General features: G+C 40.6%; 1 protein-coding gene across 20 annotated transcripts in view; it reads left to right on the top strand.

The window, feature by feature from the left end:
* The window catches only part of DOCK9 (dedicator of cytokinesis 9), a 351,807-nt gene that overhangs the window by 250,393 nt on the left and 77,272 nt on the right, over positions 1-24,142 (top strand). For all 20 annotated transcript variants that reach the window (XR_003791732.1, XR_003791733.1, XR_003791734.1 and 17 more), the window contains 12 exons: positions 5,652-5,731; positions 5,812-5,999; positions 6,126-6,191; positions 7,310-7,402; positions 8,428-8,551; positions 8,903-9,024; positions 10,103-10,189; positions 10,578-10,667; positions 11,946-12,061; positions 12,338-12,407; positions 13,214-13,339; positions 13,896-13,967. Coding sequence is in view for 16 of the 20 variants with exons in the window: in XM_029210207.1 (XP_029066040.1) it covers positions 5,652-5,731; positions 5,812-5,999; positions 6,126-6,191; positions 7,310-7,402; positions 8,428-8,551; positions 8,903-9,024; positions 10,103-10,189; positions 10,578-10,667; positions 11,946-12,061; positions 12,338-12,407; positions 13,214-13,339; positions 13,896-13,967 (1,234 nt within the window). In the remaining 4 variants the exon portion in view is untranslated. The remainder of the gene's footprint in view (positions 1-5,651; positions 5,732-5,811; positions 6,000-6,125; positions 6,192-7,309; positions 7,403-8,427; positions 8,552-8,902; positions 9,025-10,102; positions 10,190-10,577; positions 10,668-11,945; positions 12,062-12,337; positions 12,408-13,213; positions 13,340-13,895; positions 13,968-24,142) is intronic.

Below are 24,142 nucleotides of genomic sequence, written 5' to 3' on the forward strand. Positions count from 1 at the left end.
CGATTCTCAACAATCATGATGTAGGTCTCTGTGTACTCACTTAGGAAGGTGAGCTCACTGTATTGGTAAGGAGGAGAAAGTGTATCTATGTGACATCATTTTTGTAAAGAAAATATTTCATATATTTCTTTTTTGTATATAAATGAAGAAATGGATAGGCGAACAGCTAGCTAGATGGAAAGATAGAAGGACATAAAAATAGTCATTTGGGTTATACACCAGATGGTAGTCATGGTTATCTCTGAGGGATGGGTTTATGGGTGATTTTTCACTTTCCACTTTGTAGCTTTCTATGATTTTAGATGAACTTTTTTTTTTTTTTTAACTAACATTTACCCATATATTCCAACAAAACAGATAGTGAAGTTTTTTATGTGTGATGGGGGTTGGGAGCCCTGTCTCAGAAGTCACTCCCTAGGCTGGTTAGCTTGAAGCTCCCGCCACAGTGGCTGCTCTTTGGGGGTGGCCCCAGCTGAAGGTCTGGCTTCCTGGGTGGAACCTGGAGGGTGGAACTTCACAGATTCATCAATCAAAACATGATCCGAGCAGAGAGCCTGTGACCAGGCAGCAAAGAGCAAAGCCTCCACTGGTCCCGAGCACAGGGTGGGTTCTCCCTGCACAACAGGCCTTCAGTAGGAAGGGTTTGCTGGGAAGAGTGTGGTCCAGATGGCCAGCGAGAGACTCAGAAACCCGAAAATAGAGACCCAATGCTGTCAGCAGCAGAAAATGCAGTGGCATGAGGAAAGCTGCTGTCCTTTTTCAGTAAGCATCCAAAGAAGTGCCAGTGTTTCTTTTTCACAGTTGAGTTAGGGGAGTGGAGGATCCCTTTTTTCATTTTTTAAAAAACCTTAGTGTTGCTCTTTTTCTTTCCTCTTTGTTTTCTTTTCTTTTTTTTTTAACAAAGAATAATCTCATATCAGTGGCTTGGGCACCAGCTTGGATCCAAAGCTATGGTTTCTGCTCCCATGATTGTCTCAAAATGTCATTTAACAATGGATGAGAAAAATATTCTGAAGCTGCCCTAGTGTCTAGAAAACAGCTGGCAAAGCTCATCAGCCACTTTGCCCCTCTCCCTTGTAGTAATTATCAGAGGAGACATTCCACGATTTAGTAAGAAAATAATTCTGTCAGATAGATAGTATTGCTAACATATGTGCTCCAGGAAGTATCTATCCAAGAAGAGGGATATGGTTTTTTATGTTTGTTTGATTTGCTGATGGCTGTGTCTTGTCTTATTTCTGCGAAGGCAAAGTATAAAAATAGAACATTTTCTTTAAAATGCAGACCTTTTTTTAATGCTACCATATTAAGTAGTTTAGGTAATAATACTATAAGGGTTTCTGCATGAGGCTTACATATTTGTGTTTATTTGTACCTCTCTATTCTGTGTACCCAAGTTTGACATTATTATTGTTCGCAGCCTAATCCGTAAGTCACTTCCGTGATGGGAGATCTCAGGCAGGTCACTTGGCCTCTGTGCTTGACTGTCCTCTTCTTTTTTTTGCGGTACGCGTGCCTCTCACTGTTGTGGCCTCTCCCGTTGCGGAGCACAGGCTCCGGATGCGCAGGCTCAGCGGCCGTGGCTCACGGGCCTAGCCGCTCCGCGACATGTGGGATCTTCCCGGACCAGGGCACGAACCCGTGTGCCCGGCATCGGCAGGCGGACTGTCAACCACTGCGCCACCAGGGAAGCCCGCGTCCTCTTCTTTTTAAGGGGGGATAATAATAGCCCTGCCTCCTAGAACTGTGGGGGGAATAAGTGAGAATGCCTGTCACCGTGAGCACTGGTCTCATCCCCTGTTCCTTCTCAATACATCTAGACCTTCCACTTTTCAGTAGACGTTTGTATACACGCTATGGAAGTAGTTGCCATCATATATCTTAAATAGTTGACAGTATCTGCTGGATTTTTGGCTTCTTGAGGATGGGCATCAGATCCTGTTTGTCTTCTGTCCACGGTGCCTAGTGTAGTGCACATTGTAGCACAGCGTAAACACTTGATAGATGCTTATTGAAATTTATCATAGACATAAATTCAGTGGTTTTGTTTAAACAAAAATATCTCAAATTTCTTTCAATCATATATATATATTTACGGGACAGAAGAGCTTTTAGGGAATATTTCCTTTTACAAAATGCGGTTAGAAGAGTAGACTCACACCAACAACACACCCAAGCATGTCTGTATTAGCAATTGATCACTTTAATGGGTCAATATAGGAAGTAGGGAAGGGAGGGCCAAGCTCCAGAAACACAAAGGTAAGGACACCAACCCTCTTGGCATGGGACGACTGCTAGTTTGTGATACCATTGCCCTTTCCTCTGGGGGAGTGGTTGAACCAGCAGGAATGTATGGGCAGTGGGAAAAGAAAACCTTTCCTTTTCCCAAGAGAGGGAGTTTGAGCCTCACTCCTAAGTTCACATGTAGACAGAAGCCGTTTCCAAATGCCAGGCTCCGTACATGCATCTCCATTACACATTTATTTAATCAGTGAAGTTTTAAGATGGGTTTTCGTGCTCAAGCATTCTTTTACAAGTTTTACATAGAATGTAGGTACTAATTTTTAGCATTAAAAAAAAATCCAAACTAATTTCAGATATGAGAGAATTCTCTTTGTGCAATACATGTTTGCGCACACAATCCCCCCCCCCCGTCACTTTGGAAATGCACATATAAAAGGCAGTAGAATTTTTGATGTGTGTGACGTTTTGATCTCTAATAAGCCAAGTTCAATAAAAATCATAAAGTTTTGAAATAGGTTTAAGATTATGTTTTAAAAAACTGGGTTGGTAGAAACAGCTTCCACAGAGTCCCTGTGCTACCTGATATGGAACTAAGCTCAGATCGGTGCTTGCTTGGAAATGAATGGAAATAATGCCACTACAGAGTAGCAACTAGAAGTAAAAGCTCTCAGTAGAGGGAGGAAACAGAAAAAGAAGTAAGTATAAAGCTCTCAGTAGAGGGAGGAAACAGAATAAGTAGTAAGTATAGTTAGACACAGAAGTAGGTAACACATCGTAGAAAGAGTTCCAGTGAATGAAGATAATTTAATTAAAATTTGTTGCTTAGAGATCCAAATCTCTCAAACTTATATGGGCATGATGTCATAGTGATAATCCAAAAAAAAATCTTGAAGAAGGTATATATTTATCCACAGGTAGAAATAACTAGGAAGGGGTGAAATACAGTACTCTCGAGTACTTATTGTACATTTAAAAGTATCATTTACATTAAACATAATATTTCTGACTCAAGGAAGCAGATACAACTCTGTAGGTGTCTCTAAGATTTTGTCAACACAGAGTTTTATGGTATGTTGCAGAGTTAAGTTGCTCAAATAACGAGGTGGAGCAAGGCAGTATACGTCAAGAAAATTTATACCTGCATAGAAGCCCCCTGGTCTGAGGGATGATGCCCCAAGAGCTTTGGGTAAAGGTGAGGGAGGCTCTGGTGGAGTATCATTGTGGTAGTTAACAGTGCTTGGGAAGCCATTGACAGCTCCCAGGGAATGATTGTCGAAGGCACACTCTTCCTGCTAGAAGAAAAGGGTATTGTGTTTGTGAACAAATCACACAGTGGCACAGGGACAAAGTATCGGGGTAGTGCTGGACGGTACCTGGACATCTTTTGGCCAGCAATCTTTTTAACTGAAAGCAGAATGATGAATGTCTGTTGACTTGCCTTCCTGACAGTTATCTCTCTCAGGAGTTCAAGGAATTGTTCATTTAAACTCAGATGTAAACAAAAGACAAGTGGAAATGAGAGGAACCCTGAGAGAAAGTGATTGTGTAAGTTGGAGGTGGTAATGGGCAAAGACGACTATGCTCAATGTAGGCTGTAGTCACATGAAAGCAAGAATTTGGAACTGTTAGGGACCTCCTGGTTCAGATCCACAATACCACAAGATATATTTTAAGTTACATGTGAGATTGCTTAAGACAACAATAATGTCTGAGGAATCTTAAAAACAGGAGTTAGGAACTTTTCAAAACTGGGAACAAAACCAAATGCTGAATCTGTTGGCCACTGAGCTGTGCTGTTTCTTGCCAGTGTTCTCAAAGACATTATTAAACAGGTGGCCGATGAAGAACCAGGAAGCAGTGTTCTGTGTTCTAGGAACAAGTCACGTCACGTAGAACAAGTTATCCTAGCCAAGTTTCTGCTTCTCTGTTTTTAATTGGGTTGCCACGCTGGTCCAGCAGAGGAATGCAAAGTGTATATTCTAAGATGACCAACGGGTCAGAGAAGTGTAGCGCATGTGAGAGAGTGGACAGTTGTTCAATGCTGGAGTGACCAGAAGCCAGGAGGGATGATGAGTGGCTAGTATCAGTCTGGCGATGGGCCTCTAGAGGTTTGAGAAGGAGCTGCTTCTTGCAATATTCTGTGCGTTATCTTCATCAATGACTCTTATGAGAATGTAAAGTGCTGATGAATGTCTCCATGACATAAAGCTGTTAGGCATATCTAATGCATTAGATGTTAGAATCTGGATTTAGGAGGGTTTTGATCAACTGGAACGACTCGATCATAAAAAGATAAAATTTCACCGAGACAAAAATCAAATCCTGTTCTGACTTCTAAAAACATAATTGTATAAATACAGGATGGAAACATATAGCACGATAGTGAAGCATATGAAAAAAAATTAGGGAGTTTAGGTGCTTGTAAATTTAATGTGCGTCACTAGGGTGGCGTGACTGTTTAAAAGTAATAGAATTTTGGCTGCATCAGTAGAAGGGTATATTGTTCAAAACCAGACAGCTGCTCTACCCCACCTGGGCAGACCACACTGGGCCTTATCTATGCAGCTCTGGGAGCCATGATGTAAAGGGGATGTTCTTATGTGAGAGAAATGACATTGGAGGGAGATGCAAAAGGGCTGAGAATCCAGGACTTCAGGAAGGTGTGATAGCTGTTATAGATGGTTAAAAGTGTTACACAGAGAAACATAACTAGGCTCCTTGATGAGTGGAAGCTTCAGAGAAGTGAATTTTACCATGTTGTGATGAAGAGCAGTCTGGGTATCGAAACGGCTATGTTGAAGATTTCCATTTCACTAGGAAGGGCTGAGGCAGGTCAGGAACGTCACAGAGGACATTCCTGTATTGGATGGAGTCAGACCAAATACAAAAAACCAGGCATTTCACTGAGTACCTTCTTTGTATCTGGCATTTCACTAGACATTGGAGCCTAAGATGGCTTCTGAATTTTCATGAATCTACATGAGCCAAGAATGTATGCTGAGGATGGAATGGTTCAGGAAAACTTCTGCTATAACATTTTGCTAATATTCTTATCTGGACTTGTGGTGTCCAGCACAGTAGCCACTAGCCATGTGTGACTATCGAGCACTTGAAATGCAGCAGGTCCTACTGAGATGAGCTGCAAGTGTAAAATACACACCTGGTTTCGAAGAATTAGAACGCACTTTTTATACTCATTACATATTGAGATAATATTTTTTAAATGTTGGGTTAAATAAAATATTTTTAAAACTAATTTTTACCTGTTTCCTTTTACTTTTTTAAAATGTAGCTATTAGAAAGTTTAAAATTACTTTTATGGCTTGCATTATATTTCTCTAGGAAGTGCTGCTCTAGAATTCAGAGCTAACCTAACCTGTTTGATTTTTCTCTTCTTTCGTTTGTAGACCTGAGAAGATGGCTAAACTCCCCGTGATTTTGGGCAATCTAGACATTACAATTGATAGTGTTTCCTCAGACTTTCCTAGTAAGTGTAAGTTCTATGTAATAAACAGACAAGTTTTTGTTTGGTTTTTACTTCAATTTGTTTGTTTTTAATTTTTTTAGATTATGTCAATTCATCATACATTCCTACGAAGCAATTTGAAACCTGTACTAAAATGCCAATCACGTTTGAGGTAGAGGAATTTGTGCCCTGCATACCAAAACACACTCAGCCATACACCATCTACAACCACCACCTTTATGTTTATCCTAAGTCCTTGAAATATGACAGTCAAAAGTCTTTTGCCAAGGTGAGTGCAAAGATTGAGGTTTTATTTTTGATACCCAGCTCTCTTAGGTTTTGGCTTCTCGTGTTCTTTTATAGATATTTACATACTTTGGCTTTTTATTTTTTTATTATTTAACTATCGCTGCAGGCCAGAAATATTGCTATTTGCATTGAATTCAAAGATTCAGATGAGGAAGACTCTCAGCCTCTGAAGGTTTGTATTTTATGTGCTTGTAATTTTCCATTTAAAAAATGCAGTTGCATGATATTGTACAACTAAAGGGATTTAGCACATTTTAATTGATACAAACACAAAATATGTGACATCACAGAATATAACCACATATGCTGAACCTTACAGAATTTGGAATAATTGAGTTCTTGCTCTTAATTGATAATGTCTGTTTTGTTATACTCTTTAGGGAGGGGGTTTTCTTATACGTGTTCAATTCAGTAAACATATCATGCACCTAACTTGAAAATGTTTATTCTAGTATGTAATAATAATAGTAGATTATTGGTGATGTTTATTGAGTGCTTGTTATATTCCAGGCTGTGCTCGTAGAGCCCTATAGGTAATTAGACTCCTTTAATGCTCATAACAGTCTTTTGAGTTAGGAACTATTATTATCTGAATTTTTTTTAGATGAGGGAACTAATGCACAGAATTTAAGTGAATTGCTCAGGGCCATACATTAGTGGAACCGGTGTTCAAACCCAGGCATTCTGGCTCCAGAGCCCAAATTCTTTACTGTAACTGTGTGGAAATGACTTTCCAAAAAGGGAAGGAGATAAAGATGCAAAGAATATAATATAGTTTTTGCCCTCAAGAAATTCACAGTTTAGTGGGAAAGGCGGTCATGGAGGAAAAGCTCCTGGCACACAGAAGGTACAGAAATGGTTTTTTGGATAAAACTGAGTAATTAGTATAAAAAATTGTCGAGGGGACACAGGAAGGAATGAATCATTTCTTGAAGGATGCATGAGAGTTTGCTTGCTGTACATGGGAGGGAAGGTCGTTCAGACTGAGGGTTTGTGTCAGCAAAGGCATGGAGGTGAAAGTGAGCAGTGAGCAGGCATTGTCCAGGGCATGGAGGGGTGGGGGAGGGGTGGGGGAGGGAGTGGAGGGGAGGGCTGGGAGATAAGCCAGGGGCGGGTAGGATCTAGGAGTAAGAGGGCTTGTGGGTCTGGAGTCTTGTAAGCAGGAGAAATCCATCAAAGGTGGCTTAGTTTATGCTGTAGGAATGCTGCTTTCTTTACAACACATCTGTGTTTAATTTCTTACTCTATTAATTGAAGACTGGTGTCTCCCTTTGCTAATTCTTACTTTAGTGCATTTATGGCAGACCTGGTGGGCCAGTATTCACAAGAAGCGCCTTTGCTGCAGTTCTACACCATCACCAAAACCCAGAATTTTATGATGAGGTAAGTGAGGTTTTCAAGAGAAAACCCAGTTTAACCAGTTTTAAGGAAAACTCCACTTTCTTTGCCTAGTAAACCAGAATTCAAGAGAAGCTGCATACTGAAATTACAGTAATAGAACTAAATGTTGAAATATTTATTTGACACAATTTTTCTAATTATAAAAGTAACATTTATTATATAAAATAAGAACTTGGAAAATGCAGATAATATAGAAAAGAAAAACTCAAACTTCCTCCCGTATCCCTACCACCATTAATATTTCCGTTCAAATGCATACTTAAGTATAGTTAAATACTTGTTGGACCTGAGAATCTTCCTTTCTTATTTTTGGGTTTCCTTATGTAGAATTACAATGCAGTTCTTAAAACTACTATGTGAATCCTACTTTTAAATGTTTAAACCTGGTTTTTCATTATGCCTTGGTTGTGTTAAGTTAACGAAGTGGTTTCTGTCATGAGTTTTCCAGTTCTTTCTAGAGTTGAAATACCAACTCTCCTGTTTTTTGGTCAGTGAATGTTTTTAGTCCATTCAGGCTGCTGTAACAAAATACCACCAACTGGGTGGCTTGTAAACAGCAGATATTAATTGCTCACGGTTCTGGAGGCTGGAAGTCTAGGATCAGGGTGCCAGTATGGTTGGGTGAGGGCCACCTCTCAGGTCACAGACTTCTCAGTTGTGTCCTCCCATGGCAGGAAGGGCCTGGGAGCTGTATAGGATCTCTTACAGCAGCACTAATGCCATTTATGAGGGCTCCATCCTCATGCCCTAATCACCCCAAAGGGCCCACCTACTAATACCATCACCTTTGGAGCTAGGATTTCAACATAAGCATTTGTGGGGGACACAAACATTTAGACCAGTACAGTGTATTAAGGATCCATGTCTTCCTTAGCACAACTTTACAGCCTCAGCTCTCTTTAACTGCAAACGTTAAATCAGTTTGGAGAGCAAATACACGTTTGTACCTGGGTGACACGTTATTGTTTTAGAATATAAAAAAGATTGTTATTTTGTCTTCCTTGCAGATTAAAATAGAATTGCCCACCCAGCTACATGAAAAGCACCACTTGCTGTTCACATTCTTCCATGTCAGCTGTGATAATTCAAGCAAAGGAAGCACAAAGAAGAAGGATGTTGTTGAAACACAAGGTTTGAATTTCATCATTCCTTTGATTGTTCACAACTTACACATCAGGTTCTTAAATTTTGTCTTGATTCTGAATTTGCATCCTTTTGTGAAGGTGTTTTTAGATGACGTTTGTAAGGGTAGCATGCCTGGCTCACATACGTCCGTTTTATAGGAGATAATTTTAGAATTCTAATCCCAAAGAGGCCAGCGTACATTATAGACGCTGTTCTGCAGAGACTATATTCAGGGTCTTTTCAGTTTCTTACTGATTGGTATTAACAGTTCTTAAAGATCAGGCAATTTAGTAACATGGCTGTCTTCATACATTTTCCTACACTTACGGTGATTTTTTTTGTTCTTTATTTCAACAGTTGGATATTCCTGGCTTCCTCTCCTGAAAGATGGAAGGGTGGTGACTAGCGAGCAGCACATCCCTGTCTCAGCCAATCTCCCATCCGGCTACCTTGGCTACCAGGAGCTTGGGATGGGCAGGGTACAGTACTTTAAGATTGGTTGATCGCAGTTCCTTCAGAAAGCATTAAAGATCAGCTAAAACAACAGTAACACACAAAAGCATGCAGTATTTTCGCCAGTCCCTCATTTTGGTTTTAGTTATTCATTTTCAAGTAAACTTAGGCCACTTGAAGGCAGTGCTGTTAACAGGTATCACAATCTGGAATTACAGTTTGGGCATTTTATAAGCCCTGAACTAGCAGTACTTCAGCAGGGAAATGGAAACTTGGAGGTACTGTATGAGATGGAAGTTTGTCTCTGAAAACTAGCCGTGCTCAAATAAAGATAGGTTCTTAGAGTCATGCAAATGGTTAGGAATTGTCTTCCAACTTATTGTAAGTCCAGTAAGCAAATCTCTCACCCACATGGTAGTCCACTCTGATACATTTCTGATTCATTAGAGCTTGAATTTTCTCAGATTCCTCCAATTGGTTTGCTGGTTTTATATTCTTTTTAGCCATCTTAAATGTTATAGACTTCAGTTTTATAACATGCTTAGTTAAGATCTGTTCTGTTTCATTGTGAATGGCTTTTAATATCTCTCTGCATTTAAATAGTGCCAGATTTGGGCCCATGTTATGAACAAATAGCTAAAATATTCCAAAATAAGGGTAAATCATATAACATTCAGTTATTATTCCTAGTCTGAACATGAGAAAAACAGAGGTTTCAGAAATAAAACTAAACACAAACAGATGATGGACCCTTTGCCTGTGCCAGGAATACTTACTATCCTATTTACTTTATCTGGTACCTTATGCCATGACTTTCGGAACCCTGAACTCAAGTTTGGTTAAGTCATTGGTAGTATTGGGAGTCTTTCCCTCTCAAATGGACAGTAATTCATACAGCTGCAAGTACACAGAAAAGGTAGCTTAGAATATCAGGAAGTAGGCAGAAACTAGTACTGGTTACATTCCTGCTGTGAGCCAGGCCTAAATATCAAGTTACTGAGGCTGTGTGGCCTTCAGCACCTCATCAGTATCTTCACTGAAGATGATGTTTGAAGCTAATGTCACTAATCTGTTGGGATGTTTCTTCCCTCCATATTTTTTCAGCATTATGGTCCAGAAATTAAATGGGTAGATGGAAGCAAGCCACTGCTGAAAGTTTCAACTCATCTGGTTTCCACAGTGTATACTCAGGTAAGCGCTGTTCCATTAAAATTAGCAGTGATTGCTTTGTGAATGGCTTTGCGTGATTTTTTGGCAAAATAAAATCCTAATTGATATATTACATAGATATATTTTCACTCTATAAGTCCTTTTTTGAAGAAGGAAAGTGCATATAAGGTGCTCTCATGTAATGATATAAATGAATAGTACAAGTAACATTTCTCAACAGTTTTCCTCTTTTGTTGGAGGATCTTTGAAATCTTTTTTTAAATTTATTTTTATCTCTTTGATGCTTTCATTTTTATATGATATTTTGTAGTCTAAATAAAACATACATGCTGCAAGAAGCAAATACTTCTGTTTCCACAGCAGATATGCTAATAAGCTTTCATTTTCTTGTCTTCTTTTATCTCCCCAGGATCAGCACTTCCATAATTTTTTCCAGTACTGTCAGAAAACCGAATCCGGAGCCCAAGCCTTAGGGAGCGAACTTGTAAAATACCTGAAGGTATCACATAGCTTTCTTAGTAACCCCTTTTTAATGAGTGTACAGTAGGTTGGGTTTTTTTATTTGGTGGTGAGTAAGGCTGCTCTTAGCTAGATGCGCTCACACTGATGGCATCTATATGGTTTTAGATAGTGGGAAGAAGTGGACTCGGAAATAATACCACTGTGATCTTCATTCCAGCCCCACATATCCTTTTCTCAGGCTGGACCTAAAACACATTATTCCGCGTAGAAAACCACCCACTTAGAGGCCCTCCCTGTGAGTGCTCACTGGGTGCAGAGCACAGTCACAGGCACATAAAAAGCAGTGACTTTAGTCCCACTGTTAAGTAACTTCTTATTCATTGTAGGGGACAACATAAACTTGGTGAATGCATGCTAGGTGGGCAAAAAACCCAGAAATGATGCACATAACCAACTCCAGCTTTGGGCAGGTTGGGGGGCTCCTGGAGTCATGGAACAGGGAGAGCAGGAGGGTTGGTCTAGGGGAGTTTCACCCAGAACGTGATTCTAGGGGAGCATTTCGAAAAAGGGCAATCTAAGCATGGGGACAAAATAGAAGAAATGTGAGAAGTGGAATTCGTTTGATTTAAGCAAGGAAAATGGAATGGGGATTCTGAAATCACTGCTCCAGGTCCCCTTTCAGCTATATCATAAGAGCCATGTGACTTGAATAAGAGCCTTTTATTCATTCTCTATTGCTGCTGTAACAAATTACAACAAAATGGTGGCTTAAAACAACACAAATTTGTTTTCTTACACTTCCTGTAGGTCAGAGATCTGACACGGGTCTCACTGGGCTAAAACCAGGGTGTTATTAACAGGGCTGAGTTCCTTTCTGGAACTCTAGGGGTGAATCTATTTCCTGTCCTTTTCTAGCTCCTAAAGGCTGCACTCATTCCTTGGCTTGTGGCCCCTTCCTCCATCTCAAAGCCAACAATGTTGCATCTCTGAGCATTCTTCCCCCCACTCTCCTGCCTCCCTCTTCCGCTTTTAAGGATGCTTGTGATTACTTCAGGCCCACCTGGATAATCCAGCAGAGTCCCCTGTCTCAAGGCCAGCTAATCTGATTAGCAGCCTTAATTCCCCTTTGCCATGTAACACATTCACAGGTTCTGGGGTTTAGGACGTGGACATCTTTGCCCATTAGTCTGCCTGCCACTGTCTCCATTTGTTTAAGATGGATTTCTTCCATCCTTATTTGGAACTAAGTGGAAACTTCTTGGGGTTGGTTTACTTTTAAAAAGGTAACACGAACTTTGCCATTCCACGTCTGTAGAGCCTGCACGCGATGGAAGGTCACGTGATGATCGCCTTCTTGCCCACCATCCTAAACCAGCTATTCCGTGTCCTCACCCGAGCGACCCAGGAGGAAGTCGCCGTCAACGTGACACGGTGAGAGAGGCAGAGAGCGGTGGATACTCTTCTTCCCTTTCGGTCTGTCCGCATCTGGAGCACAGTCATACGTATCTGGGATGCGAGTATATGTTGGACATTATAGTTAAGAAATTTCTTTTGATCCCATATGCGGGGACCCCATCTGATTCCTTGTTTCCTCGTTTCCTGTGGTGCCAATAGCACCGTCATTGTTCTACTACTACTGTGATAATAATGAAATGTTTCCATTTTCACATTACTGTTCCTTGCTTTATTCATTCCTGTGATGTGTAGGGTCATTATTCATGTGGTTGCCCAGTGCCATGAGGAAGGATTGGAGAGCCACTTGAGGTCATATGTTAAGGTATGTAAATGAAACTGCCCCGGTCATTTAAATCTGTGGCTCTCCAATTTTCCTTCTGAGGACTTACTTTTTTTAATCTAGTCATTTGGGGATGTATTTGGGATGAAACTTAACACCTCTGCTTTATCTTCTATGCCTATAGCTGGTGCTTGCACCTGAACGCGGGGAAGTCCAGAGAGGGGCAGCCATTCCTTTATTTACTTAATTTCATTCTTTCAGCTACATTTCATCCTTTTATGGGTTTTGCAAATAATGTGACCCAAATGACATAGAAATTGAAAGATGGGAAGGTTAGCTGTGGCCACCATCAAATTAGAAGACTATGAAGGAAAGTAAGAGGCGCCGTTAGGATAAACATCAGCAAGTTTGTCATTTACATACAATATTCCGTGAACATGGTGGCCTTTACTGTTCTCAGAAGTTACATGTATTCTATTTAACCTTTGACACCTCTGTGAATTATAGTTATGTATTAGTTTAAAAAGTAAAATTGGGGTGCTTTAGGGAATCAGTTCCTGAGTGTCATGCGACACATTGCTTAAAGTCCTTGGGAGGTGGAGTTCTGGGCTGGAGGACCCACCAGCTGAGTCAGGTGATTCACATGTTTTGATGGGCTCCCTGAAGACACCCTGGGCTCCCTCTTCCTGTCACATGACAACCACCCTTCCCAACTTCCGTTTCCACACCTCCTCTCCCACCCATGCAGTTGTATCTCAGTCCCAGATCTCCGTCCTTTGGAGCCTCTCCAGCTTTCAGCCCAACTTGGAGAACCGGTGCATTAAAATATCTTTCCCTTTTCTTCAAAGTATGCTTATAAGGCTGAGCCGTATATTGCTTCCGAATACAAGACGGTGCATGAAGAGCTGACCAAATCCATGACCACAATTCTCAAGCCTTCTGCCGATTTCCTCACCAGCAACAAACTACTTAAGGTATGTCAGGAGGGCCAGTGTGGCTCTGTGGTATTGAAACAAGAAAATTCAGACTTCATGGCCTGATCGATTTCACCCTCTTTGTGTGCTTTTGGAGACAATCACCACCTCCTAAAAGGGGGTAACAGAGTTAGTTCTTCAGTACCAACTTCACTGCTTGTACTTGTGCTCCTAACAGAGCCGCAAGGTATTACTGCGTTCAAAGTTTCACAGTCATTATATTCACACCGTTGGAGGACACTGAGTTAGAGACTATAAAGGCAAGTGTCCACGGGTGGGACCCAACCGAGAGGAAAGGCCAGGGCAAATGAGTTGGCACCTCTGGTTGGCTGTGCCGTGCTGAGTGTCTGCTGAGTGTACAGCATTGTTTACTGTTGGACGCATGGAAGCGGGTGCATCTGCCTTGCACCTCTGCTCTGACAGCCATTCGCCAAGAGGCTCAGCTATGTTTTCAGGTCACACTTGTTTCACATCAGTGACATTGTCAGCCTAAGGGAGTAAATGTCTCACCTTCTGATTTGTTGTTTTCCTTACTGGATTCTTTTGTTTCTTTCAGTATTCATGGTTTTTCTTTGAAGTTTTGATCAAATCCATGGCTCAGCATTTGATAGAGAACTCCAAAGTTAAGGTATGTCACTTCCTCTCAGGGCTTACCTGGCAGTTCTTACGGGAAATTCTCTTTCATTGTGTTTGTAGCTAACACTTATTATTGCTTTCTATGTTCTGGTCACAGTACTGTTCTAGGGGCTTTCCAAGTAGTAAGTCATTTTGGCTATATAACAACCCTATGGGGGAAGTACTAGTCTTATAGTTTTATAGATGAAGAAGGTGAGACCAGAGTGCTTGAGTTAACTACCCAGGATCACCCTGCAATGAATTGAGGGAGCCAGGCTTTGGGCCAGTCTGGCTCCAGAGCCCACACTCGTGGAGCTCTGTGTTATTAAATCCAGAGAAAAATAAGTCTTTTCCTTTGACTAGCTTAGAAATCTTCACATCTGTTGAAAAGGGAGTAGCAGTTTAAGCGTTCATTTCAAATGTAACTACCCAGTGTTTGTTAAGTGTCTTGAACATTGTAGAGATTTCTCAGCAACTTAGATGGGAAAGTCTGGTATGATCACACATCCTCTATGGCCAATTAGTGGACTCTGGGACAACTCCGTCTCCCCTGACGCATCCTCCCCATGGTGCCCAGGTGTGTGTGACCCTCTGGGTACCCGTGCTGTGCCCTGGTTCCCACTGGTCTCTGCCATGAGATGAACAGACTCTGGCCTGATGCCCCCGCTGGCTGGCTGAGGCTCAGTGTAGATAAATATTTATGGAATTCCAACGCAGTAAACCCAGGTGGCTGGGCGCAGAATTGCTTCTGAGACTCTCGGAGTCCCGGAGTTGCTGTATGACTGGATTCTTACTGTGTCATAGCTGTACAGAAGCGGGGTGTTGGTGACTATGGCCGGGAGCAGCAGGTGCTCATGCAGGGAGCAGGGGTCCTGGGGCCCAGCAGCCTCCTCAATGCACGTGGGAAGGAGGGCGGAGCCCCAGGGAGGGAGGCTCAAGATCTAGGTCCCCTGGACAAGGGATCTGGATGGAGAGGAAGCCTGGGGAAAGGCTGGTGGATTTTGTCAGGTGGAAGGCTGGTGGTTCAGAACCTAAAGCTGTGCTTTTCTTCTAGTAGAGCTGGAGCCTGCTCAGGAGGTTTCCTTTCTTTTCTTTTTTCTTTTAAATCCAATTTTAGTGCACAGGGAGATGCCAGATGGAGGTGGGCCCTGCCTTCCACAGAGTAGCGCACCATCTAAATCTTGCCAGCACAGCCTGCCAAGGGAAAAATCTAGCAGATTGTCTACTTGGCAGTATGCAGCTAAACAGGCATGCACACACACACATCATGTTATTTTGCCTTTCTGTTAAAAATGCCCTGTACAGGACAGGCTCTAGGCCTGTCGTCGTCTGCTGGGGCTGCCATCACAAGCACTATACACCGGGGGACTTAAACAACAGAAGTTTATTTCCTTGTGATTCTGGAGGCTAGATGTCTTGAGATCAAGGTGTCTGTAGGGTTGGTTTCTCAGGAGGCCTCTCTCCTTGGCTTGTGGGTGGCCTTCTTCTCCCTGTGTCCTCGCATGGTCTTCCCTCTGTGTGTGTCTGTGTCCTAATCTCTTCTTAATCCTGCTGGATTAAGGCTCATCTTGATGACCTAATTTTAACTTAATTTCCTCTTTGAAGACCCTATCTCCAAATGCACTTACATTCTGAGGTAGGGTTAGGACTTCAATATACGAATTTTGGGGGTAGGTTGGGAACAGGGACACAATTCAGTTCATAACTGAACTACTGGATTTTTCATCATTTTTGTCTTTAAATAAATGGGATCACTTCAGAGAGATTAGTAAACCTGATTATATTTTTAAAAAGAACTGATGTGTTTAGGAAGTATTCATTGAGCCCTTATTATATGACAGCCTCAGAGGTTACACGGTTAAATGTAGTATGATGTGTGCCCTCATGGAGTTCATGTGGGAAAGCGTGCAGTTAGACCACGGGAGCCATGCTCAAGGAGGTAAGGAACACTTCTGAAACATCCCTGAGAAGTATATTTATTTATTTGTTTATTTTTATTTTTTTATACAGCAGGTTCTTTAGTTATCTATTTTATACATATTAGTGTATACATGTCAATCCCAATCTCCCAGTTCATCCCACCACCACCACCTGCCCCCCAATGTTGCCCCCTTGGTGTCCATGTTTGTTCTCTACATCTGTGTCTCTATTTCTGCCTTGAAAACTGGTTCATCTGTACCATTTTTCTAGATTCCACATATATGTGTTAATATACGATATTTGTTTTTCTCTTTCTAACTTAATTAACTCTGTATGACAGTATCTAGGTCCATCCACGTCTCTATAAATGACCCAGTTTCGTTCCTTTTTATACCTGACTAATATTCCATTGTATATGTATACCACATCTTCTGTATCCATTCCTTTGTCGATAGGCACTTAGGTTGCTTCCATGACCTGGCTATTGTAAATAGTGCTTCAGTGAACATTGGGGTGCATGTGTCTTTTTGAATTATGGTTTTCTCAGGGTATATGCCCAGTAGTGGGATTGCTCGGTCATATGGTAATTCTATTTTTAGTTTTTTAAGGAACCTCCATACTGTTCTCCATAGTGGCTGTATCAATTTACATTTCCACCAACAGTGCAAGAGGGTTCCCTTTTCTCCACACCCTCTCCACCATTTGTTCTTTGCAGATTTTCTGATGATGCCCATTCTAACTGGTGTGAGGTGATACCTCATTGTAGTTTTGATTTGCATTTCTCTAATAATTAGCGATGTTGAGCAGCTTTTCATGTGCTTCTTGGCCATCTGTATGTCTTCTTTGGAGAAATGTCTACTTAGGTCTTCTGCCCATTTTTGCATTGGGTTGTTTGTTTTTTTAATATTGAGCTTCATGAGCTGTTTATATATTTTGGAAATTAATCCTTTGTCTATTGATTCAGTTGCAAATATTTTCTCCCATTCTGAGAGTTGTCTTTTCATCTTATTTATAGTTTCCTTTGCTTTGCAAAAGCTTTTAAGTTTCATTAGGTCCCATTTGTTTGTTTTTCTTTTTGTTTTCATTACTCTAGGAGGTGGGTCAGAAAAGATCTTGCTGTGATTTATGTCAAAGAGTGTTCTTCCTGTGTTTTCCTCTAAGAGTTTTATAGTGTCAGGTCTTACATTTAGGTCTTTAATCCATTTTCAGTTTATTTTTGTGTATGGTGTTAGGGGGTGTTCTAATTTCATTCTTTTACATGTAGCTCTCCAGTTTTCCCAGCACCACTTATTGAAGAGACTGTCTTTTCTCCATTGTATATCCTTGCCTCCTTTGTCATAGATTAGTTGACCATAGGGGCATGGGTTTATCTCTGGGCTTTCTATCCTGTTCCTTTGATCTATATTTCTGTTTTTGTGCCAGTACCATATTGTCTTGATTACTGTAGCTTTGTAGTGTAGTCTGAAGTCAGAGAGTCTGATTCCTCCAACTCTGTTTTTCCCTCAAGATTGCTTTGGCTATTTGGGGTCTTTTGTGTCTCCGTACAACTTTTAAGATTTTTTGTTCTAGTTCTGTAAAAAAAAATGCCATTGGTAATTTGATAGGGATTGCATTGAATCTGTATATTGCTTTGGGCAATATTGATTCTTCCAATCCAAGAGCATGGTATATCTCTCCATCTGTTTGTGACATCTTTGATTTCTTTCATCAGTGTCTTTTAGTTTTCTGAGCACAGGTCTTTTACCTCCTTAGGTAGGTTTATTCCTAGGTATTTTATTCTTTTTGTTGCAATGGTGAATGGGATTGTTTTCTTAATTTCCCTTTCTGAACTTTGTTTATTAGTGTATAGGAATGCAAGAGATTTCTGTACATTAATTTGGTATCCTGCAACTTTACCAATTCATTGATTAGCTCTAGTAGTTTTCTGGTGGCATCTTCAGGATTCTCTGTGTATAGTATCATGTCATCTGCAAACAGTGACAGTTTTACTTCTTCTTTTCCAATTTGAATTCCTTTTATTTCTTTTTCTTCTCTGATTGCCATGGCTAGGACTTCCAAAACTATGTTGAATAATAGTGGCAAGAGTTACCATCCTTGTCTTATTGCTGATCTTAGAGGAAATGCATTCGGTTTTTCCCCATTGAGAGTGATGTTGGCTGTGGGTTTGTTGTATATGGCCTTTTAGGTAGGTTCTCTCCATGCCCACTTTCTGGAGAGTTTTTATCATAAATGGGTGTTGAATTTTGTCAAAAGCTTTTTCTGCATCTGTTGAGATGATCATATGGTTTTTATTCTTCACTTTGTTAATATGGTGTATCACATTGATTGATTTGCATATATTGAAGAATCCTTGCATCGCTGGGATAAATCCCACTTGATCATGGTGTATGATCCTTTTAATGTGTTGTTGTATTCTGTTTGCTAGTATTTTGTTGAGGATTTTTGCATCTATATTCATCGGTGATATTGGTTTGTAATTTTCTTTATTTGTAGTATCTGTGTCTGGTTTGGGTATTAGGGTGATGGTGGCCTTGTAGAATGAGTTTGGGAGTGTTCCTTCCTCTACAATTTTTTGGAAGAGTTTGAAAAGGATAGGTGTTAGCTCCTCTCTAAATGTTTGATAGAATTCACCTGTGAAGCCATCTGGTCCTAGACTCTTGTTTGTTTGAAGATTTTTAATCACAGTTTCAATTTCATTACTTGTGATTGGTCTTTCATATTTTCTATTTCTTCCTGGTTCAGTCTTGGAAGGTTATACCTTTTTAAGAATTTGTCCATTTCTTCCAGGTTGTCCATTTTATTGGCATATAGTTGCTTGTAGTAATCTCTCATGATCCTTTGTATTTCTGCAGTGTCAGTTGTTACTTCTCCTTTTTCATTTCTAATTCTGTTGATTTGAATCTTTTCCCTTTTTTTCTTGATGAGTCTGGCTAATGGTTTGTCAATTTTATTTATCTTCTCAAAGAACCAGCTTTTAGTTTTATTGATCTCTGCTATCACTTCCTTCATTTCTTGCTCATTTATTTCTGCTTTGGTCTTTATGGTTTCTTTGCTTCTGCTTTGGGTTTTGTTTGTTCTTCTTTCTCTAGTTCCCTTAGGTGTAAGTTTAGATTGTTTATTTGAGATTTTTCTTGTTTCTTGAGGCAGGATTGTATTGCTATGAACTTCCCTCTTACAGCTGCTTTTGCTACATCCCATAGGTTTTGGATCATCATGTTTTCATTGTCATTTGTCTCTAGGTATTTTTTGATTTCCTCTTTGATTTCTTCAGTGATCTCTTGATTATTTAGTAACCTATTGTTTAGCCTCCAAGTGTTTGTGTTTTTTATGTTTTTTCCCCTGTAATTTCTGATCTCATAGTGTTGTGGTCAGAAAGCGTGCTTGATATGATTTTAATTTTCTGAAATTAACTGAGGCTTGATTTGTGACCCAAGATATGATCTATCCTGGAGAACGTTCCATGTACACTTGAGAAGAAAGTGCAATCTGCTGTTTTTGGATGGAATGTCCTATAAACATCAATTAAATCTATCTGGTCTGTTGTGTCATTTAAAGCTTGTGTATTCTTTATTAATTTTTTGTCTGGATGATCTGTCCATTGGTGTAAGTGAGGTGTTAAAGTCCCCCACTCTTACTGTGTTACTGTCGATTTCCTCTTTTATAGCTGTTAGCATTTGCCTTATGTATTGAGTGCTCCTATGTTGGGTGCATATATAATTATTATATCTTCTCCTTGGATTGATCCTTCGATCATTAGGTCGTGTCCTTCCTTGTCTCTTATAACAGTCTTTATTTTAAAGTCTATTTTGTCTGAGAGAAGAATTGCTACTTCAGCTTTCTTTTGATTTCCATTTGCGTAGAATATCTTTTTCCATCCCCTCACTTTCAGTCTGTATGTGTCCCTAGGTCTGAAGTGGGTCTCTTGGTAGACAGCATATATATGGGCCTTGTTTTTGTATCAGTTCAGTCAGTCTGTGTCTTTTGGTTGGAGCATTTAATCCATTTACATTTAAGGTAATTATCAATATGCATGTTCCTGTTACCATTTTCTTAATTGTTTTGGGTTTGTTTTTGTAGGTCTTTTCCTTCTCTTGTGTTTCCTGCCTAGGGAAGTTCCTTTAGCATTTGTTGTAAAGCTGGTTTAGTGGTGCTGAATTCTCTTAGCTTTTGCTTGTCTATAAAGCTTTTGATTTCTCTGTCAAATCTGAATGAGATCCTTGCTGGGTAAAGTAATCTTGGTTGTAGGTCCTTCCCTTTCATTGCTTTAAATATATTGTGCCATTCCCTTCTGGCTTGTAGAATTTCTGCTGAGAAATCAGCTGTTAACTTATGGGAGTTCACTTGTATGTTATTTGTCATTTTTCCCTGCTGCTTTTTTTGTTTTTTTTTTTTTTTTTTGCGGTACGCGAGCCTCTCACTGTTGTGGCCTCTCCCACTGCGGAGCACAGGCTCTGGACACGCAGGCCCAGCGGCCATAGCTCACGGGCCCAGCCACTCCGTGGCATGTGGGATTCTCCCGGACCGGGGCACGAACCCATGTCCCCTGCATCAGCAGGCGAACTCTCAACCACTGCGCCACCAGGGAAGCTCTTCCCTGCTGCTTTTAATAATTTTTCTTTGTCTTTAATTCTTGTCAGTTTGATTACTGTGCATCTCAGTGTGTTTCTCCTTGGGTTTATCCTGCTTGGGACTCTCTGCACTTCCTGGACTTGGGTGGCTATTTCCTTTCCCATGTTAGGGAAGTTTTTGACTATAATCTCTTCAAATATTTTCTCGGGTCCTTTCTCTTTCTTTTCTCCTTCTGGGACCCCTATAATGCAAATGTTGTTGAGTTTAATGTTGTCCCAGAGGTCTCTTAGGCTGGCTTCATTTTTTTTCATTCTTTTTTCTTTATTCTGTTCTATGGCAGTGAATTCCACCATTCTGTCTTCCAGGTCACTTATGTGTTCTTCTGCCTCAGTTATTCTGCTATTGATTCCTTTCAGTGTGTTTTTCATTTCAGTTATTGTATTATTCATCTCTGTTTGTTTGTTTTTTAATTCTTCTAGGTGTTTGTCCTTTAGTTCTCCAAGTCTTTGTTAAACATTTCTTGCATCTTCTCGACCTTTGCCTCTATTCTTTTTCTGAGGTCCTGGATCATCTTCACTATCATTATTCTGAGTTCTTTTTCTGGAAGGTTGCCTGTCTGCACCTCATTTAGTTGTTTTTCTGGGTTTTTATCTTGTTCCTTCATCTGGGACATAGTCCTCTGCCTTTTCATTTTGTTTATCTTTCTGTGAATGTGGTTGTCTTTCCACAGGCTGCAGGATTGTAGTTCTTCTTGCTTCTGCTGTCTGCCCTCTTGTGGATGAGGCTATCTAAGAGGTTTGTGCAAGCTTCCTCATGGGAGGGACTGGTCGAGAAGTATATTTAAAATCAACTATCAGTGTCATCTATCTGAGAACTGTGATAAAAAATTAATAAAGGAATTTAATTGTGTGTGTTCTTTTCTCAAGATGACAAATTAAACCTTAGAACTTTAGGGTCAGTAGGGACCAGAAAGCTAACTTCTTGTCCACCTCCTTCCTTATTTCACAGAGGTAGAGACGGAAGTCTGTACCCATGAAGTGACCTGCCCAGGGTCACACAATTGAGCAGAGCCAAGAATCATGCTAGAGGCAGGATCAGCCTATCTCAAGTGTTCTGCCATTCCCAGCCTATAACCCCATTCTCCAACGTGACGAGAAAATAGTTTGTACTTGGAACTTTACACAAAGCACTCAGATGCTGCCATGCAGAACCTTTTCTGTAAGTTAATTATATCTTGGTCTCAAAACAGCATTCAGACAGTTTTTAGAGATAGTTTATTTTAAAATTATCCAGTTTGCAAAGAAACACAGGCATCCAAAAGGAGAAAGCTTAATCGCAGCATAATTTACTATAAAAAGAGATTCAAAACACCAGCTCCCCACTTTGGGGAGTTTGACATTATTCACTTTTAGAGGGTCTCTCCTGTGGCTTCTGCTTCCATGTCACCCAAGATAGCATCCTTCCCCTAAATCATGCCGCCCTTCCCCTAAAACCACACCTTGATCTAGAAACTTCTCTCACAGTTTTTGAAGCGTGCATTAACTTTGCCTCATATCTTAGGAGTAATGAGTTTTTATGTTTGAATTATTTATTTTAATGTTTGTCTTATATTTACATCTTAAGAATTGCATGTCCTAGTCCCTGATCCCTGTGTTCTGGATTTAGGGAACAAGTTCATATTCACCGTTTCTGTACCACTTGTGATTTCCAGAATCATGATCAAATCCCCTCAGAGTTTTTCTGTTTTTAGGCTGAAGATTGTCAGTATAATCCAATGTGTTTATAATCCCGACCTTGACTTTCTTCCTCATTGGTGAGTCTGTCTTAAAGTGCCATGAACAGGCACACAACTGTCTTGTAGGGGCATCTGGGCCATGGATTCATGTAAGAGCCAGATGTTGCTTTCAGTGTTGCTGAAAGCCCTGCCCAAGGATATCTGCCGTGGATCAGCATTTGGGGGCATAGTGTGTCTTGAACTGAGGCCTTCATTTTCCAGTCCCGGTGCTGGCAGGGTTGTTCCATCTGATGCCCATATATGAGGAGGGATAAATCTGCACGCTGTTGTACCGAAGATGGAGGCAACCATGTATATATGTCCACCTTCCCGTCCGCGGCCAAGCAAACTACACTTGCGGAGGAGAGCTGTGAATCGGAGCCTCTCTCTGAACTAGCATCTAAAGTAATCAATTTCTTTACTACCGCAGATGGACCTGCAAAGTTTGGATTGATAACATATGACTGTGCCAAATTTGAGTGTTTTATAGGTGAGGTCCTTAGAATTTGTAATAAGCAGTTTTTGAGAAAGATACAAAACAGGCCTCATTGGGGCTTACTGAGGAGTTCCCCCACTCTGCCTCTAAGGTCAGCATATTTTAGGTGTGTTTTTTCTGTCGTCTATTTTTAACAACTGTAATTTCAGCAGACTCATTTTGAGTTTCCTTCCCTCCCATACTGAATCACGCAAATTGTTAGCATTCCACAGGTGTTCCTCGGGGAAGCTGGAAACCTGGCAGTGGACAGGATGGATATCTACCTTTAAGTGTCAGTTGTTTAGCTTTCAACCATTTTCTGTCTTAATTGAGCAAGGAAAGAGCTTTCATCTGAAGAGTGAACAAAAGGGTGGTATATGGTTCATGTTCTAAGTGTACTGCCTGGACTTCCTCTAAACCATATTTGTGAACTCTATACGTACATGATGGCAGAACAGTAATAGCCATACTTCCATCCATGAGTCATTGTTTCAAATAGTGTTTGTTCTGTGCAGAGCATTGAGGAGAAATGCAGGTGGAGTGGAGGGTGCGTCCTCAGCCTTGAAGCTCACAGAGTCCTTGGAGAAGGAGAACATGCAGCCAGAGGAGAGTGCAGGAAGGTGTACACGCTCCAACGTGGTAGATTCATGTGGAGCTGGAGCTGGAACTTTACCTGGGCCTAGAAGGATTATTTTGGGGAGCTTTGTGGCCAAGCAGCAGACGATTTGGTAGAGACCATAGAAAGGCAGGGTAGTGACAAGATGAAAGAGAGTGTAAATGTTAGCAGAGCGATTGGGAAACTTTTGTACCAATGAGTCTCCCTTCCTCCTGGAGTTTAAATAGTCTGTGGAACAGATTAATGCACCTGTCATTGTTTATATGTCTTTTATTTATTTATTTTTTTAGCTCTCTAACTGCACTAATATAAAATGACGTTTTCTGGTGATGCTGATGAAAGTCTAGCATTGGGAGGGAAGAGGTAGGCTTGAGGATGAGGACACAAACCATTATGAATGAATAAGAGAGGATATTAAGACAGAACCAATAATTTGACCCAGCAATTGTACTTCTAAAGTATTTACCAAAGAGAAATGAAAACAGATATCCACACAAAGACCTGTATGCAAATGTGCATAGCAGCTTTATTCATAGGAGCCAAAAACTGGAAATGTCCATTAACTGGTGAATGATAGACAGGTTGTGGTAACTCCATACAATGAAATACTACTTAGTAATAAAAAGGAACAAAGTATTGATTTGATTTCCATCCAGGAACATGGATGGATCTCGAAAGCATTATGTTATGTGAAGGAGGTCACTGTGGTCACATATACATGATACACTATACACTGTATGTGTTCATTTATATGACATTCTAGAAAAAGGAAAACTACAGAGACAGAAAACAGAGCAGTGGTTTCCAGGGGCCAGCGTGGGGGAGGGGATTCAA

This window comes from Monodon monoceros, unplaced genomic scaffold (genome assembly GCF_005190385.1).
Source record: "Monodon monoceros isolate NGI ecotype Baffin Bay Population unplaced genomic scaffold, NGI_Narwhal_1 Super_Scaffold_8, whole genome shotgun sequence".
NCBI classification, from domain to species: Eukaryota; Metazoa; Chordata; class Mammalia; order Artiodactyla; family Monodontidae; genus Monodon; species Monodon monoceros.